General features: G+C 36.5%; 1 protein-coding gene across 2 annotated transcripts; it reads left to right on the plus strand.

Annotated features, from left to right (window-relative positions):
• The first annotated feature begins 3 nt into the window (after window positions 1-3).
• Window positions 4-12105, plus strand: MITD1 (microtubule interacting and trafficking domain containing 1). Of its 2 annotated transcripts, none has more exons than XM_077915068.1 (7): window positions 4-237; window positions 5962-6063; window positions 8005-8141; window positions 8222-8308; window positions 9207-9322; window positions 10163-10223; window positions 11418-12105. In XM_077915068.1, exons 1-7 carry the CDS (start codon window positions 87-89, stop codon window positions 11517-11519), a joined length of 756 nt encoding a protein of 251 aa, XP_077771194.1. In that variant the 5' UTR covers window positions 4-86; the 3' UTR covers window positions 11520-12105. The 2 variants fall into 2 exon arrangements, with proteins under 2 accessions (XP_077771194.1, XP_077771195.1); XM_077915069.1 differs by lacking the exon at window positions 11418-12105 and adding an exon at window positions 10341-10561.
• Window positions 12106-13619: the final 1514 nt, after the last annotated feature.

Raw genomic sequence — 13619 nt, forward strand, 5'->3', positions numbered from 1 at the left:
CGCACTGGTGTCACGTGATCACTCCCGGAAGCGCTGCTGGCTGGCTGGGTTCTGGGCGGGCTCCCGGCCGGTGGGATTTCGGAACTATGGCGAAGTACGGGAAGGAGCAGGATGCCCAGAGCATTGCTGCATTCACGGTGTTAAAGCGGGCGATGGAACTGGACTCGGGTTCCCGGTACCAGCAGGCCCTGGTGTGTTACCAGGAGGGGATTGACCTGCTCATGCAGGTCCTGAGAGGTGAGCAGGGAGCCGTGGAGAGAGGACTAGATGAAAGGAACTGGATCTCGCTGTGCCTGGGGCGGAGTTAAGAATCCTTGTGCACAACGAGAAAGCAAATACGAATACAGAAGGCGGATATTCTACAGAACAAGTGGACTGGTTTCGTTTATGCCTTTGATAGGTTGATGTCATCAAAAAAGAGGAACTGTACTCTAGATTTTTAAGAGACAGAATAAAATGTAACATATAAGCCTTGCTAGGACTAGTTTTGAACGTAAATGTAAGAGACATTTCTGGATCAGTTTGGAACGTTTGAATAGAGATTGGGTAACACTCAAATTATTGACTTTGTTAAGCAGTATGTTTTTTTCGAAAACTGCCTTTGATTTTTTGAGATGCAGACTTGAGCGTCTTGGAAAGAGTTTGTCACGATATCTGAGTTTAATTTTAAGGAAGAGAAACAATTGGAGCAAATGTGGCAGAATGCTAACAATTCTTAAATCAATGTGATGAGTAATAAGGGTGTTCGTTACACAATTATCTTTACTTCTCTGTGTAGACGTTTTCGTTAGAAGTAAACAATAAAAACACGTAGCGGCAAAAAAAAAAAAATTGAGAAATTTCAGCGTGTACTGAAATCGGTGTGAGAAATCATAGTATTGTGAATGGGGCAGCCAGACTTTATCTGTTGTGTAATTATTCAATGTTGAGAAGTACCCAAATAACCACTAACAAATAGTACAATCCTTGGCACATAGTAGACACTCAGTAATTATATATTATATGTTAAATACATATGTTACATATGTATTATATAATTTATTTATTCGTTTATTTTTATTTATGATAGTCACACAGAGAGAGAGTGAGAGAGAGGCAGAGGGAGAAGCAGGCTCCATGCACCGGGAGCTTGACGTGGGATTCGATCCCGAGTCTTCAGGATCGCGCCCTGGGCCAAAGGCAGGCGCTAAACCGCTGCGCCACCCAGGGATCCCTACATATGTATTATATAAAACTGGTTTAAGACTAGCCCCTGCCCCCCAACCCGTGGAGCTCCCAGTCTGGCCTAAGATCTCTCATGTGTACCTTTAACAGAGGCCTTGAAAGAACAGCAGAGGGCGCTCTTCAAGGGTGAGTGCTTTCGTCAGAACTATAAAAACTACCGGGTACCTGCCTGAGTGGCTCAGGTCATGATCTTGGGGTTCAAGAATAGAGCCATGCATTGGATTTCACGCTTGCGGGGAATCTGCTTCTCCCTCCTCACCCCTACTCATGCTCCAGCGCCCACTCTCAAATAAAATAAAATCTTAAAAAAAAAAAACTATAAAACTATCTTGGGAGAGCCCGTTTGATGATGATAGTGATGATGGTGATAGGAGTAATTAATTATGAGTGTTGAGTGCTGACACTGTGCAGAGTACATCAAAATCATAATCTTGGGGTGCCTGGGTGGCTCAGGGGTGAGCATCTGTCTTTGGCTCAGGGCATGATCCTGGGGTCCTGGGATCGAGTCCCACGTCGGGCTCCCCACAGGGAGCCTGCTTCTCCCTCTGCCTATGTCTCTCTCTGCGTGGCTCATGAATAAATAAATACAGTCTTTAAAAAAAAATCATAATCTTGTTTCACTCTACAATTGCCCTATGAAGTAGGAGGTAATGTTACCCTCATTTGCAGCATAAAATTAAACTTTTAAGTCTCACTACAATTAGTAGAGTCACAATTGGAACCCAAGGCTTTAAAGACTCTGGTATACTGACTGCCAAAATGAGATAGTGTACAGTGTTGATCAGATGGAGCATTGCTAAAATTCTGGTGCTCTAGGGTTGTCAAGTGGAGCGCTGCTCAAGTTCTGGCACTCTGGGAATCTGAATCCGGAGAATCCAGTTTTGCTCCAGTGTGCTCCCTGATTCCACAGAAGTTATAGAGACAGTGACATAATCTTACAGATTAAGGTACAAATGCAAATAACGCCATATAGGGAATAAGTGCCAGGAGAGGGTTATAGACCAGTGCAATGAAGATTTAGACAGTTAAAGGTCATTTGGGGGAGGAAAAGTGGAGGTGGCTTTTGACAGGGGCTTTGGAGGAGTAAGTAGAATTTCAGCAATGAAATTCAGCTAAGTGTTTAAATTCTGTCTGTGCTGTTTTATTAAATAAGTTGGTTCCAGCATGTGTCTATAGAGAAAGAGTGAGAAGTTAAGTTTAAAGATAGAGTGAGTCTTGGAACACAGAGTGGATGGCCTTGACCGCCAGATTTTAACTCATTCCATAGATGAGGAGAAACCATTTAAAGTTTTTACAAAAAAAAAAAAAAAAAAAAAAAAAATTAAAGTTTTTACAAAAGATTGGTGTAGTTAAAGTTGCATGTCAGGACTTGTCTCTATAAGGAATATGCTCTTCTCCTCTCAAGTATTTGTATTTTTATAGCATACTCCCTCTTTATACAAATATTACTTTCTCTGTGAGGCCTTCCCTGACCTCCTATGTAAAATTGCAGCCTCATCCTAGGACTCCCTTATCCTTCTTCCTTGTTTTATTTTATTTAATAACACTTACCACAATCTAACATACATACTTACCTGATTTACTTTTCTTGTTGTCTTTCCTCCAACTTGAATAAGAGAGGACAATCGTGTCTGTACTAGGCTTGAACAAGCCAGTACATATACTGTGGTTAATAAAAGAAGTTACACTGGGATCCCTGGGTGGCGCAGCGGTTTAGCGCCTACCTTTGGCCCAGGGCGTGATCCTGGAGACCCGGGATTGAATCCCACGTCGGGCTCCTGGTGCATGGAGCCTGCTTCTCCCTCTGCCTATGTCTCTGCCTCTCTCTCTCTCTCTCTCTCTGTGTGACTATCATAAATAAATAAAAAAAAAATTAAAAAAAAATAAAAGAAGTTACACATAAGGAGAGCAGGAGGGCTAGAATGAACCCTATGGGATCAAAGTTACCATCATGAACTTGTGGTTTAAATTAAAAAAAAAAAAAATATATATATATATATACACACACACACACACACACAGTTGAATAGACAGAAATAAATGAAGATGTATATATATGTTAGTAACCCTACGTATATTTTCTAGCCATGTTGATTGAAAGAGCCTAGAAGTAGTGACAGGACTTTCCTAGTGGCAACAAGTACACTTGGCACCCAGAATTGGATTTCTTCATACCATTCTCCAACAAAGGAACCAGGGGTTCTTGGAAAAATGGTTGATTCCAGGGCTGGGGCAGGGAAAACACAAGATGAGTTGAAAACATTTTGCACCAGAAAGCAAGGAAGTGATCAAAATTTGAGGAGTCTTCTAAAGGACAGGGGCCAAGGATCCCTGGGTGGCACAGCGGTTTAGCGCCTGCCTTTGGCCCAGGGCGCGACCCTGGAGACCCAGGATCGAATCCCACGTTGGGCTCCCGGTGCATGGAGCCTGCTTCTCCCTCTGCCTGTCTCTCTCTCTCTCTCTCTCTCTCTCTGTCTCTCTGTGACTATCATAAATAAATAAAAAATTAAAAAAAGAAAGGACAGGGGCCAACATGAAGGAGCTGTCAAAGCCAAAGCTGATAAAATTAGAACAAGAAAATAATAGTATTGCCATTTGCAATGACATCGATGGTGCTAGAGAGTATTATGCTAAGTGAAATAAGTCAGAGAAATACCATATGATTTCACTCATATGTAGAATTTAAGAAGCAAATGAGCAAAGAGAAAAAGAGAGGCAAACCAAGAAATAGATTCATAACTATAGAGAACAAACTGATGGAGGGATGGGTGAAATAGGTGATGGGGATTAAGAAGCCCACTTGTGATGAGTAGTGGGTGATGTATGGAAGTGTTGAATTACTATATTATAACCAGAAAGTAATATTACAATGTGTGTTAACTAACTGGAATTTAAATAAAAAAACAATAGTATTGGATTACAACCCACAGACTAAAATAAATATGCATGAGTCCATATTGATATAAATTGATCATCGAATAAATAAGTAGATGGGAGGAGGGATAGCTCTTCTTTACAGTAGCATTCCAAGTTTATTTATTTATTTATTTTTAAGATTTTATTTATTCATGAGAGACACAGAGAGAAGGCAGAGACATAGGTAGAGGGAGAAGCAGGCTTATGCAGCAAGCCCGATGTGAGACTTGATCCTGGATCTCTGGGATCACGCTCTGAACCAAAGGCAGACACTCAACTGCTGAGCCACTCACGCGTCCCGCATTCCAAATTTATAAATTAAATGATAGAATAGGAAATCTCTGTTTGACAGACACTCTAGTGATAGTTGTTGCAGGCAAGGACCATCAATGGGTGCTAAAATTAGTGGATAAAAGTGATGAGAAACAGGGTATCTTCCCACAAGAAGATATCATTTAGAAGGGACAAAATAGTGATTTTACAGTGGAGAAATCTTCGATTACCACATGATGAAAGTTAATGTCACCAGTAGTAACACATATTGACATCATGTACCCACTGAGAAGGGCCTGCTTTGATGATGATTTTTGTGCTAAAAATGTGTAACCTCAATCTAATCATGAGAAAACATCAATAGTTCCAAATGAGAGACATCCTACAAAATAACTGAGCCCTGTTTTCCTCAAATGTCAAAATCATAAAAGGTGGAGAGAGGCCAAGAACCTATACAGATTGGAGGAGAGGACACTAAGAAGACATGATAAGTATATGCTGTGTAAGATCCTGGACCAGAAAAGAAACTTTCTTTAGTGGGACAATTGGTGGAATACAAGGTTTGTAGATGAGTTAGTAGTGTTGTATCAGTGTTAATTTCCTAACTCTGATAATTGTACTATATTTATATATTAGTATTAGGGGAGTCTGGGTGAAAGGATGCTGTACCATTATTGCAATTTTTCTATAAATACAAAATTCTAAATAAAATATATTTTAATGGGAGTTTGATATAAGCAATATCAAAAGGGAGGAATGAAGAAACCAGAAGTGATTTGGTGACCGATTGGGTTTGGGGGTTAGGGCTTAGGTAAGATTTTACTGATAATGTATATTAAAAAAAATACCTTACATTTTTGAGATGGCTGGGAAAATAATTGAACATAAACTATAACCAGAAAGTCTAGAAGAGAAACTGGTTTTGTGTAAGAAAGATAAGTGTTGGGACAGCCCGGTGGCTCAGTGGTTTAGCACTGCCTTCGGCCCAGGGCCTGATCCTGGAGACCCGGAATCGAGTCCCACGTCAGGCTCTTTGCACGGAGCCTGCTTCTCCCTCTGCCTGTGTCTCTGCCTCTGTGTGTGTGTGTGTGTGTGTGTGTGTGTGTGTGTGTGATGAATAAATAAATAAAATCTTAAAAAAAAAAAGATAAATGTTGTTTGCTATGTTTTGATTATGCTAAGATTTCAGACTTGTGGTTGATTACGACAAAACAATTCTTAGACTCAGGTTTGACATGTAATAAGCCACCTTTGTCACCTCACCAAATTTGATGTCCCCAGCTGTGAGACACAGTGGCAGAGTCTCCACTCAATAAAGCTGTTCCAGATGCTTAGTGTAAAAATGAAGGTCTTGCATGATCAAGCCAAATATGAGCACATTAGTGTATTTTAGGACTGAGGCAAACCATGCTTAAGGATAGGAAATTTGAAAAAAATAAAATAAAAAAAGGATAGGAAATTTGTGGAAAACTTGAGAAACTGGAAATAATGCCTGTACTAAATAGAAAAACTATTTGGAAATTTGAGAATGTATTTTTTAATTTGTAGGTACCAAAGATGATACAAAGAAACGTAATCTCCGAAAACAAATTTCTGGCTACATGGATAAAGCAGAAATAGTAAAGAAATACTTGGATCAAGAAAAAGAAGGTAAAGAGGCTAATTTACAGAACGTGTCCATAAGTTATTGTGACAAAGCTCATTTCATCCAATGTTTCTGGCTCTGCCTTTTGGAACTCTGTGGTCTGGACCATTTATCCCTGGGAGCCTACTGGTTTATTCTGCATTTCCACTTCCCTATACATAAGTTATTCTTAACCTTTTTGGGGGGGGACCCTGCAGTGGGGAGGTGGTTTTCACATATCCTCTTGAGAATCTGATGAAAGCTATACATACTGCAGAACTCTGCATGCTGTTTTAAGTTCACAGATCCCCATGAAGGTAATGTGTGAACTAAAGTTGAAATAATACTGCACAGAAATAGGGAATGTAAATCTTGTATTTTATTTCTATTTTCCTTTAGAAAATGAACAAAATGTTGAAGTAGCTAAAGAAACTCCTGGGACTTCTTTAGGATTTTGCTGTGAATCAAAACATTCCAGGAGTTAAGTATTCCTAATGACTGGAGATGCCATAGGTGTCCTTCCCTACTTATTATTAGTTTTCTACTCATGAGTATGCAGTTTACAAACATCTACCTATAAATGATCATCACCACTTTTGCCTGGCATACCTGCTTTTGTTAGCCAAAGTTACTACTGCCCTCAAAAAGCCAGTGTCTCCAGGGGCACCTGGGTGGCTCAGTCAGGTAAGTGTCTGACTCTTGGTTTCAGCTCAGGCCATGATCTCATGGATCATGAGATCGAACCTGTATTGGGCTCTGCTCGCAGGCAGCACAGTCTGCTTAAGATTGTCTCTCTTCCTCTGCCCCTCCCCACTCGCTACTCTCTTTAAATAAATAAATAAATAAATAAATATATAAATAAATAAAATCTTAAAAAAAAAATATATATATATATATAAAAACCCACCAGTGCTTCCAGCCCTCAGCTGCTCTTCCTCACTGTTCTTATATGGTCCTCCCCCACCTCTTCCTAGTATTCTGTATGAGCGCATACCCTGGGTACTCCCCTGCCGGAGCTCCTCTGTTGGGTGGGAATAAAAAGTATTTACTTTACCCTAAATTTAAATGTACAATGAAACTTCCTTTTAAAACCTTGATTAAAAAAAAAAAGAACCTTGATAAAATATAGTACCATCAGCATTGTGGCTTGAATACATTGGGTTAAATTAGCCTATGTGGTTAGCTTGGCTTGAAAACTGATACATAGTTGCTAACATATTTGGGGAAATATTAGGAATAGAATCAAACTACTGGTCTTTAAACAAACTTTAAATATATAACAATCATGTAAATTAGGAACTACCATTAGAGGTCATATTTTTAAAAAACTTAAAGGTCTTTGATAACTAATTCAATAATTATTCATTTCGAATGAACAAAAGCAATGGAACTATCTTACTGATCCTGTGGGATCCTAGTCTTTGGCTTGGGTCGTTAAGAAGTGCTATAAGTTTCTGCTTAAAATATTCTATAAGTTCTTCCTTAGAGACTTCAAAATTCCACATAGTACTGCATTTATACGTTTAATACTTTAGCTATTAAATTGCAGGAACATAAAAAAGACTAAAATCTGAAGGGAAGGACAAGGAAGCTCTGGAGTTCTAGCTTATTGTTCTATTCACGATGACAGAGTATCAGCTATCATTATACATATGGGCTTCTCTTAGATAAACTGCCTGGTCTGTAGGATTTGACCCAAGAACCTGTTCCAAGAAATCTCTGGACTTTCCCACTTGGCCTCCATGAAGATAAAAATCACTTATGGGATTGTTTGCCTTATTTATCTCTGTATGTGTAGCATCTTGCTTTGTGCCTCATATATATGTAGTAGGTATTCAGAAATATTTGCTGAGTGGAGGAGTTAAAAAAATTAACTTGTATCAGATCCTGATTAATCACTGTATGTAAATATGTGTAAAAGGAATATAAATGGTCATTGGTTATATTATTGAAATTGTGTTTTGTAGATGGAAAATATCATATGCAGATTAAAATAGAAGAGAATGCAACTGGTTTCAGTTATGAGTCACTTTTTCAACAATACCTTAATGAAACAGTTACAGAAGTTTGGATACAAGATCCTTACATTAGACAGATTCATCAGGTAGGTGAAATGTACAAAAATATGATGAAATGTTATTTAAACTGTATGAGTTAGTAATAACCTATCCTGATGTCTTTCAGCTATATAACTTTCTTCGATTTTGTGAGATGCTTATTAAGAAACCATGTAAAGTAAAAACTATTCATCTTCTCACATCTCTGGATGAAGTAGGTATCTGGAAGCATTTACTGTTTCTGCATTTACTTTTTCTTCATTCACTTTATTCAGATACAAGATGTAGTTTGAGCAAGGAAAATGTGGACACTGCTTCCGCTAGAACTATTTCTTCGGGATTATCTAACTACAGGACTAAAATACCTTCCTTCCAAACAATGCTGTTGATTTTTTTTCTGATTTTGTTGTACCTCGCATTGGGCCACTTTGCTAAGCTCTTTGATTCAAATAGTTTGTCAGTTTAGTCTCTTGGATGTTCCAGGATATGATCACATGTTTGCACTATTGACAGTTTTATCTCTTCTTTACCAATGATTATATAGTATTGGCCTTCTGGTGGATCATAGCATAATAGCATCTCTATCTTGATTTTGACTTAAATAGGAATGCTCCTAAATAAACCAGATTTCTAGGATTAACTTGAAAAGAAAGCAGTTCCATCTGAATAACTAAGTAGCATTACTAGGGGTACCTGGGTGGCTCGGTCATTGAGCATCTGCCTTCTGCTTGGGTTGTGATCCGGGGTTCTGGGATGGAGTCCCGCATCGGGCTCCCCAGAGGGAGCCTGCTTCTCCCTCTGCCTGTGTCTCTGCCTCTTTCTGTGTGTCTCTCATGAATAAATAAATGAAATCTTAAAAATAAATAGCATTACTAAAATACCTTTTAGGAGATGGGACAGAGTTGTGTTATGTACACGTTAGAAAAAAATTTTGATAAAAACAATTGCTGTTAAACTGCTTTATGCTCTGGTTGCTTCTTTGAGATAATAGACTTTGAAACTAGTATAGAATCTTTTCCATTTTAATTCATTCTATGATATACATTGCATAGCTTAATGATAATTTAAAATATTAGTAACTGAACAGAAAATTGTATCTTTCCTATTTACAGGGTAGTGGGAAACAGCAGCAAAGTAGTGGCCTGCAAGAAATAAAAAAGTCACTCCAAGATCATGGAGTGCTGTTGGAATTAAAATATTCTTCTTCAGTACATGACCGAGAAATTAGGTTAGTGTATAGCAATATTTTAATTTTTATGCAGTTGAAAATATTTTTCTTTTAATAAGTTTTACATAATTACATATAAATATTCAATTTATTAAAATGTTAAGTAAAGATTAATTTTAGTATCTTTTCACTTTCGAGGAAAAAAATCTGGCTTATTATGTCTGAGTTTCATGTTTCCTAATGGATTAGAGTTTATGTGTTCTGTTGCTTTTCTGTTCAATTATACATATAGTGTTATGGTATTGGGATAATTTTTCTGGTAATAATATTTAATATTTTGATGAGTTTAGTTTTTCTTGTTTATTAAATAATCACATAGGTGTGACAATATGCTATAGTGTCTACAAGGAAACAGCATATGCAGGTATCTTAGTAATATGTTTGTGGCTTTTATATGTTTAGAGTACTGCACCCTTAGTTTTAATGAAAACTTAAGCATAACCTAAATGCAGTGCTATTGTTGAAGCAGAGGTTGGGATCCAGAGCTCTTCTTCCTTATGTCCTCCATCTCTAGGTAGGGGAACCGCTGCAATACTCTGTAGTCTGCCTGAATACACTTCGTAGAACAGGAAAGTTTTATCAGAAATCTGAAATTCAAGAATAAGATTTAATTTAATTGTTAAACTTGTTACCAGCTAATCAAATCAACTAATGGTTTCTTTAGATGTTTCATTTCATTGGAAACATAGCCCATGAGTAACCCTCGGTTTGGTTCAACTCGTGCTGCTGCCGAAAGTGATTTTCTTTGTTATGAGGAAATGTTGCTGATACTTGCACTATATCTTTGATAATTGTCTGACTCAACTGTCTAGAATATAATACTGTATACTATTTCAATAGGTTTAACAATGGTTGGATGATTAAGATTGGAAGGGGACTCGATTATTTTAAGAAACCACAGGTAGGATATAGTCTTAAGAGTGAGTATGTTGCACTCTTTTTGTGTCATTTTAATAAACTGGCTTTGGGCTTTTTTGTTGTTAAAAAAAAAAAAAAACCTCTTTTCTTCTCTTCTTAGAGTCGATTTTCCCTTGGAAATTGTGATTTTGACTTAAGACCATGTCATGAAACCACAGTGGACATTTTTCATAATAAGCACACAAAAAAAATATGACGGGTAGTCACCTAATTTGTATTATATATTTCTATTTTAAGTTAATATTGATTTTGTTGTTGTTTTTACTTTGGACAGATCATTCCTATAATTATGAATTTAACAATAAATTTTTATATTTCTAACTTATGGATCCATTGTTCAGTTATGTAACCAAACCTAAATATTTTTATAAATACATTATTTAGTAGATTTAGGTATTTCTAGTCACAAGGTTAATTTAAACATTTTACTAGCTTTTCTCTTATTTGACTGTTGGAGAATGGATCAATAAATAATAAGCACCTATTATGAAGATGAATTCAATGTTCATTTTGCCCCTGGGAATTTAGAGTCCAGGAAGAAAAATCATGGATTAGAATATTCTTTTAAGAGACAGATGGGCTTGTGCTTCTAATAACCAGGAGAAAAAAAATGTTAATTTTATAACAAGTGTCCCTGGTAGAAATTTACCAACATTCATTTATCTAATATTACCTAACTCCGTAAAGGTAAACCAACCTGCTTAGTTACACAGGTACATTTTACAGCTTATTCAGTCTTGGTTGGCACATTTGTAAAGCCTTGCAGTTTAAGATCAACTGTTTTGGCATCCATCCAGATGCCAGTTGAGTGGTTGGGGACGAAGACTAGGTTCCATGGAGATAGGTTGGGGTTGGGAATAAAGGTAGAGGTAACGAGCAGTCTGGAAGCTTAAAGAATAAGCTAAGTCAGTCTGTGGAGGGAAAGAGAAGTATTAGTGTTAGGGAGTACACATAAAACATCACATCTGGAGAAGACTGAAGATTACATTCAAGATTAAATAGTATGAAAGGACCAAAGCCAGGTAGAAGCCATGGGAATAAGATTGGGCAGAGTGGTCCTGGGTGACTTGAACACCAGCTTTATGTTCTACCTCTGGGAGCCACCTGACTAAATTGGCATAAAAGACCAAGAAGGGATTCCGGAAAAGTTCCTAATTTTTTTCATTAATGTTTTCAGGTTCAGGTGCTGGTAATGCTGAACCTGAAAAGACTCAAACCAGTGTGCCAAGCTTGGTTATATGGAAATTCAGGGTCTCAGGAGAGCAAGTATTGGACCTAATCAGAAGTTAATTTTCTGCAAAGTATCGTAGCTTATTTTGCCAGGTACCTATCAGCATGTGGAAGTAGAGAGGCTTTTCATTCAGGTGAGAACATGTATTAGACCTCCTTATTTTCATTGTAAAATAACCACTCTGATTTCTTTTAGAGCATATGTATCTATCACTGTAGAGATTCAGCAGTCCACAACCCTGTGAAATTAACTTTTATTCAACCCATATAGGAATCCTGCCTAAGAGATATTGATATTTAAGGAAAAGTGCCTATCCATTATTTATAATAATGGATAAAGCAATAATGCTATCCATTATTCTATATATTTGAAATCTATCCCCAGATCCAATTAGAACATCAGAAGACTACTAGATGCAAGTTACTTATTAAATACATCAAGAAATGTGCAAGAACTCTGTGAGTAAACTAAACTTTATGGAGGATTGTAAAAGGAAAGTAGGGAAAGACAAATTATATTCTTGGATGGGAAAGCTTAATAAAATATCATTTCTCCCTAAGTTAATTTTATAAATTAATTGACAGAGACTAATGCTAGGAAACTTGCCTGACCAGCTATAAAGACATAAAGTTACTATATATATATATATATATATATATATATATACACACACACACTATATACTATAGTACTTTATATATATAAATATATAGTATAAATATAGTTATATTTATGTATAAATATAGTTATATTTATATAAACTTATATACAGTATATATAAAAATTTATATAAATATATAGTAAATTAAATATAATTTATATAAATATATAGTATATAAATATATACTATAAATATCTAGTATAAAGTACTTTTATATATAAAGTTACTATATATATATACTATATACTATATATATATATATAGTACTATATACTATTTTTTAAATGTATGGGCGTATGGGCATAAGAATGGACAAATCAGTGGGATAGAATAAGGAGTCTGAAAATATCTGAGAGAGTAAGTGAATGTAAAAAAAAAAAAAGAGAGTAAGTGAATGTGTGTATGGGTCCTTTTTTTTTTTTTGTATGGGTCCTTAATGCACTACAAAGGTATGGTTCATATTAGTGGGGAAAGAGTAGATTATTCAATAAATGTTTGGAAAAAACATTAGATTTCTACCTCACATAGTTATTCTATTAGAGCTAATTAAATAAAAAAAATTTTTTTTAACTCCACTAAATGTACTAAGTATAACTCCACTAAATGTACTAAGTATAACTCCACTAAATGTACTAAGTATAACACAAAACCCAGGAATTATCAAGGAAAAGGCAAAAGATCTGATCATGTAAGTATTGAAAATTTGATTAAAAATGATAAAAAGTTAAAAAAAATGATAAAAAGTTAACACGAGATCAAATTTATAGTATATAGAGAAAGGGTTAATAGTACTAATATATATGGAAGATAGCCAAACTTTCAGGAAGTGAACTCAATCTTACCTCTGTTAGCCTCACTGCCTCACCAAGGAATTTGTCCTTTTAGCCATGACTCCCTTTGCTGCATTGTTTCTGCCAGTATAGACATTCCTAGCCAGATACCACCCACCCTATTTCTTTGTTTTTAATGAACAAACTTCTTGAAGTTCTTTATACAATTTTTTCCAATTACCTCATCTCCCTATTCATATTTCAACTCACTTCAATCAGGCTACCCAGTCACTCCACTGAAATTGCTCTTATCAAAGTCAACAATGACTTCCATCAGTGAGTGCTTCTTAACCTTCATATTACCTGACTTTCAGAAGTATTTGACCAAGAGGGCCACTCCCTTCTTGAAATTCTCAAATACCATGAAACATATTTTCCTTCTCCTCCATCCTGTCTCTTAAATAGTGGTGTTAAGTCATATACTAAGTAGTAACATTTTTTTTTAATTTGCGCTCTCCCCCAAGTGATTAGTAATTTCTTAGTGAAAAGCAACAGGAACTGCTCTTACTTGATATAAGCAAAAAAGAGATTATAAAGATAGTGGGTAGTTCAGGCCATCACCACCGAGGTACAGACTTGGCCTTGGAAGTTATGCAGCAAAAAAAACCACATCTAGATCACAACACAGAACTAATCAGATGGTACCACTGCTGATCC

Source organism: Canis aureus, chromosome 11 (assembly GCF_053574225.1).
Source record: "Canis aureus isolate CA01 chromosome 11, VMU_Caureus_v.1.0, whole genome shotgun sequence".
In the NCBI taxonomy this organism is placed as follows: Eukaryota; Metazoa; Chordata; class Mammalia; order Carnivora; family Canidae; genus Canis; species Canis aureus.